Source organism: Culicoides brevitarsis, chromosome 1, assembly GCF_036172545.1.
Source record: "Culicoides brevitarsis isolate CSIRO-B50_1 chromosome 1, AGI_CSIRO_Cbre_v1, whole genome shotgun sequence".
In the NCBI taxonomy this organism is placed as follows: domain Eukaryota; kingdom Metazoa; phylum Arthropoda; class Insecta; order Diptera; family Ceratopogonidae; genus Culicoides; species Culicoides brevitarsis.
In genome coordinates, this window is record NC_087085.1 from 15639827 (window position 1) to 15645965 (window position 6139).

General features: G+C 28.6%; 1 protein-coding gene across 1 annotated transcript in view; it reads right to left on the reverse strand.

Annotated features, from left to right (window-relative positions):
* Window positions 1-2444, reverse strand: part of LOC134837333 (cytoplasmic dynein 2 heavy chain 1) — a 43546-nt gene extending 41102 nt beyond the window's left edge. Inside the window, 5 exon segments of the mRNA XM_063852704.1 lie at window positions 85-317; window positions 383-513; window positions 615-826; window positions 2020-2345; window positions 2405-2444. Coding sequence (XP_063708774.1) covers window positions 85-317; window positions 383-513; window positions 615-826; window positions 2020-2345; window positions 2405-2444 — 942 coding nt within the window.
* Window positions 2445-6139: the final 3695 nt, after the last annotated feature.

A 6139-nucleotide genomic window follows, 5' to 3' on the forward strand; every position in this document is an offset into this window, starting at 1 on the left:
AATCATTTATTTTGTTGTTTATCTTTGTACTTTTTAGTATTTTATGACAAACAGACAGTTTTTTCGTTCGTTCGTGTCACATACCTCTTCTATGCGTTCCTTGAAATGGACCGCCAACATCGGGACATAGGCATCACCGATCCACGTGTGCTGACTGTAATTTGTCCAAAACAACCGTGTCAAAGTGTCACACTGTTGTATCCATGAATTGGCAATTTCTTTTGCCTGAGTCATTGTACCGTAAATGTAAATAGGATTAGCATTCCATATATCCTCTTTTGAAGTGATGTCAATGCAACCGGTGATAATAATAGAGGCTGCGAAATGTTTCGGGTGTGTTATTAAAAAAGGACATGCCAAAGTTCTAAAACGCGGCACTTACACAGGAGATCCAGTACGTTTTTCATGCGATTCTGGGGATATTGATACGGCAGTCGCCATATTTCGTCCAGCGCATTGTTCGAAAAGTCCAAAAATTCCTCGATGCTCGACAGGGAATCTAATTCCTCTTTTCTATTAATATAAAATAAATGTTTGTGTCGAGAGGCGTGACACGGCAGAAAATGGAAAATATAGCACAGAACAAAAGTAAAAATAAGAAGTAAGAACATTACGTTAATCTTTCATTGATTTTTTCCAGAGAGTAGGAGAAATTTTTCGCTGCCTCCTTGTCTGCCTTCGTGGATGCATGTGATAATTTATTTCGCCAAAAATTAATTTCATTTTGTATTGAATGGATGCCAGTATCTGATAATCCAAGTGTATTACTCAAATTTGTTTGTAATGTTTCAATGATATTAATTAATTCCGGTGAATATTCCGAGCGCTGTAAAATACAAACAGACAATTATTTGTTGCGTAGACTAGATGGAAGGATTAAAATATATACAGAGCAAAAAAAAAGTGGCAAAAAATTTTAAATAAATAGGCTTTAGTTTGTTATAAATTTTATTCCGTTTCAACTATTTTAGCTATTCGAATAAATTATTGCGTAGTTTTTGTAATTAGTTATCTATTTTAGTTTAAATTGATGACGAATGATGAAATTAATTCGATTTTCGATGTTTTTATTGAATTAATGATGGGTTTTGTTCTTTGTTTTGTTTTGTTAAATTTTAATGACTTTTGATATTTTAAAGAAGTTACCCTCAAACTTCGTTTCACCCGTCGAACTTTTGTTTATTCTTAAAACTAAAAATTAACCCAAAACTGTTTTATAAATGTAATTTTCAAATTTTGCAAGCCTTTTTTGGGAAATTTCTTTAATTTTTCCCACAAATTGTTCTGATTTTTATTTATCTAAACCTTCTCTTAGCTATTTTTGACATGCTACAAAAATTTTCGAAGAGATTCTTGAAGCAGAATTTGAGTTATTGCGTTACAAAATTGAAACTCAAAATTTATTAAATTTTTGTAACGCAATAACTCTAATCCTGCTTCAAGAATCTATTCAAAAATTTTTGTAGCATGTCAGAAATAGTTAAGAGAAGGTTTAGAAATACAAAAATCAGAAAAATTTGTGGGAAAAATTAATGAAATTTCCCAAATAAGGCATGTAAGATTTGAAAATAAAATTGATAGGATAGTTTTGGGTTGATGTCTACTTTTAAGAATTAACAAAAGTTCGACAGGTGAAACGAAATTTGAGGGTAACTTTTTTTTGCTTAATAAAATAATTATTTAAACAGAAAGATTTGCAATTTTAAATTTTTTTCTTTTAAAACTTCCTCTAAAAAATTGTCTCTTATAAATCAGACAAAGAGCTTTCTGTCATTTTCTGCCTAGAAATTAAGTGATTAGTTAAATTCACTAATTCTCTTTAATTCTCTTCAGTTAAAAAAAAAAACACACAACGCCACTCTAATTTAAAACTTTAGAGAAATTAATGAGATATTGTTATTTTCCCACAAATAATCCCCTGTATTCAGTGAATGTGTTTTTTTTTCTTGCATTAACCACACTCATCATCATCATCATTCCCGCAAAAAAAAGAACAAATAAACAAACAAAGCTAATTACTTTAGATGATTTTGCAGAAAAGACTCGTGTAACGGAATTATAGATAGATTTCACCATGCCTCCCTCCAATGTCAATAATCCGATTTGCTGTTGTTGTTCTTGATGATGATTTTCATTATTGGCGGCTCCCTGATGCACTTGATAATTTGATTTTGGAATTTTGTAGAAAATAAGGGAGAATTCCGCTTCTTGCGGTATCTCATGCAAAAAGATGACGTGATTATTGGTGCGCGTAGCTGTTAGCACCGTCAAGTCATCATTTTCGAAAAATTCTCTAATTGCCACTTCATCGTCATCGAATGCGGGTGCAACGTTGAAGTAATCGGCTGCAAAATATCAAGTTTTCAAATGTTTTTTTCATTAGTTATGCAGCAAAATCCGTTACCTGACGTATTGATGATGAACTTTATTCTATCAGCCGACATATTCTTAGCTCGATATTTTAATTAGCGAGAACTTATTAATAATGAATTTTATGTTCGCGAAAGTATTTCACGTTTATTAACATCTACTTTGTAAGATAATGCAAAATTTCATTAAATTTCGTATTAATTTCTGAAGAACACTTTACTTCCTCCATATTTCCGTCTAGCGATGGAAAATTTTCTGCCATGCAAATAAAGTGCTTGGCAATATTTTAAACTTTATGAAAAATATAAGAAAAAATCTTTTACAAACTCTTTCGGAAAATTTATACTTTATAATATTTTAATGCTGAAAAAGAAAAAAATAGAAATAATTTGTGTTGTTGTTGCTAAGACCATCGGTTGTCATGGAAACTCGCGAGCCGGTGAACTAGTTCCTATGGTTGTTTATTCGAATGTTTGTTTACTAAATGAATGGAACAAAACAAAAAACACCTGATTCTAATTATATTTATGCTTAACGTCCTTGACGAACGTTTAAAGGGGGTGATTTGTGAACGCATGAATAACTCAAACTCGTTCAAGCGGTAAAACTAGTTATAACAGAAAAAGGGTAAATGTGTAGTTTTGTACTAATAACTAAATTTATTTTTTATTAATTTGTAAAAATTGTAAAATTAAAAAATATATTATTAAATATTTTACAATTTTTATACAGTATATTACCTAATTTATTTTTATTTTTATAAAAGTTTTATGTAAAAAATTTAATATTTTTTTATAAGCTAATTTATTTTTTTTTTTTGTAAAAGTTTTATGTAAAAAATTTAATAAAAATTAAATTAAAATCATAATATATTTTAAAGTTATTTTTTGTTAATAAAAAATTATTTAATTTTTATATGCTACTTTTTTGACGTTTTTGAACGTTTAACATTGATTTTTCATATTAATTAATTTTTGTTTTCATTATTTCAAAATTTTAACTCAAAATTGATATAAAATTTCACAAAATAAAAATTGAAGAAAAAAAAATTAATTTTGGTCACGTGAGTAAAAAATTTTTTCATCTAAATTTCGATAAAAAATGTGTTATTTAAACAAAATAAGTTCAATTTTAATATATTTTTAATGTAAATGTTTTTTAATCGAAAAGTACAAAAAAATGTCAAATTTTTTTCCTTTTTTAATTTTGAAAAAATTGATCATTAAAAGGATTTTCTAAATTTTTTTTCGACAAAATCGGAGGGGGGGTTGACATAAAGTGAAAAAATTAAATTTAATGACCTAAGTCATGATTAATTGTATTAAAATTCACATAATATTTCCTTTGTTTGCAAATTTAAAAAAAAAAGTATATATATTTATTAGTGTTTGGTTTGTACCTTAATTGAAGAAAGTTAAAAACAAATAAAAAAAATTCAAAATAAAAATTTTCGAAAAATGATTGTTTTCACGTGATTTATTTTTTTCATCAAAATATTTTTTATTAAAAAAAATTAATTAAATTATTTTTTTAGTTTTTCAATCAAAAAGTAGCAAAAAACTATTTATTATATTTTTCTTATTTAATTATTAAGAATATTTTCTAAAATAATAAGTCACTTGAAAATTAAAAATTTTTCAATTGAATTTAAAAAAAATCTTTTGTATTTTTTAAAACTAATAAAAAAAGTTTCAGTTTTATTTTAAAAATAAATAAATTATTCTGTTAATTAACAAGCAAATTTAATTAATTTTTGAAAAAATATTATCATGTCACTTGATGCAAAAATTAAAATTGTATGTCAACAATCATCATTCATGCGTTTGTGTGTGAGTGCATCTGACTCAAATTGATCGAACATGCGTCTTGAATACACATTGAGCCACTCAAACTAACAACTCCATTATATGAATATACAATTAAATTAAAATCGATATCCAATTTGTTTAATTGCTATTGTTACATAGAATTTTAATTGTGCAAAATAGAATTTTCCAATGTAATTTTTTATTCAAATAAGAGCGGAATTCACCCGCGTTCCTCCACATTCTTTCCTATACGTGTATAGGTACCTCCCTATAACGAACAGAGCAAATGGAAAATCGAAGTACCGAACTATCATCATCATAAAATGATAAAATCCGGTTGGATGTATTTATTACTGCAATTGGATGTTAGAGCACCGACCATTCGTTTTTTCGTGCAAATGAATTTTATATGAAGTGCAACTGCATCTAACGAGTGTTCATCTACGTGAAAAAATATATTTTACATTTTCAATTTCACTAAGCAAATATACAAAACATCATCCTTGAAAATACAAAAAAAAAATAGTCGGTTGGATTGTATCTGCATACCTGTTGTTGAGAGCGTGTTGCAGTCGAAACGGACAAATGAACTGATTTGCCTTTGTTTATTTAAAAAATTGTTTTAAAATTGAAAATGTTGTCAAGAGGATAAAAATCGAGAGCACAAGAGTTGTTGATATAATCCATTAACAATTTTTTTTGTAGTTTAGTCTATCTGCCTCTGTTTTTGTCCAGCACTTTGTTGTTTAATTGATTTCTTGAGTTTATCTGTTAACAAATTTCTTTTCATTTATTTTCAAGTGGTTCTTGTAAAAAAGGAGTTTGTTGGTACTTGAATAGTTTGAGGATCTGGCGACAAGTATTGAAAGGAAAAACTCCAACAAAGTAAGTGTTCTTCAGTAAAACACACCCTACGGAGGAAAAACGGGTGAAATTGAGCTATTAAGGCATCAAATTGACACCTTAGGCGGAGTTGGTCATTCGGTTATATTGACCCCTTAGGAGTCATATTGACACCTTAGGTGAATTTTAAGAGAATAAGTTTACTCCTTAAGGAATAAACTTAATCCTCTTTGGAGTTGGTCATCCGCAGATTATTATTTGTTTATTTATTTATTTCATCAAATTAAGATTACAGCATTGTAGGTATTTGGAGGAAAAAGCATTAAGCTTAAAGAACCTCATCTTTTCTTTCATATTTTAATTTTGTTGGTAGTGCGCCATTTAATCCGTTGCCATTGAATATATCACAGTCCTCCCTCAGGCCCAGGTGGAGTGTTTTATTTGGTTAGAATTATTTATTTGATCTGCAAATGACCAACTTCAAAGGGGATTAACTTGCTCCCTTGAACTTGAGGAGTCAAATTTATTCCTTAAGGTACATTATAAAAATCCATGTTTCGCGAAGTAAGGTTGATTAAGTACCAACTGACAAAATATTGTACATTGCGACAATCGGAAGAATGTCAATTGGGTTAGAATTTGGACAAAACTTCAAAATTTGCATTGGGGGAAAATTTCAGAATGTGCATTGGGGAAATACTTCAGAATGTGAATTGAGTTAAAATCTTTCCCCTGTAAATGTAAATTCTTGAATTCCAACCCAATTCACATTCTGAAATTTGGCCCAATGCACAATATTTTTGTTGGTTGGTAAAAATTCTACATAATTTAAATGTCTCGCGGATATTTTTATAGTGATCCTATAAAATTTTTATTTTTATAGTGAATTCATAAAAGTCATAAAAAAAATTCTACCCGTTTTTTGTCAGCGAGTAGAAAGATCTGTTTCTTCTTCCGAAAAATGTGGTCTATGTTTGCACAGAAATGATAACAAAAACAAGTGATAATTGAAAACTATTCAAAGAAACCGAGTGTTTTACAAGCATTTACATAAACAGGCAGCAACAAAAGACGATGATCTCTCGCAGTTACTCTACGTAAGAGCTGTTCATTTCAAA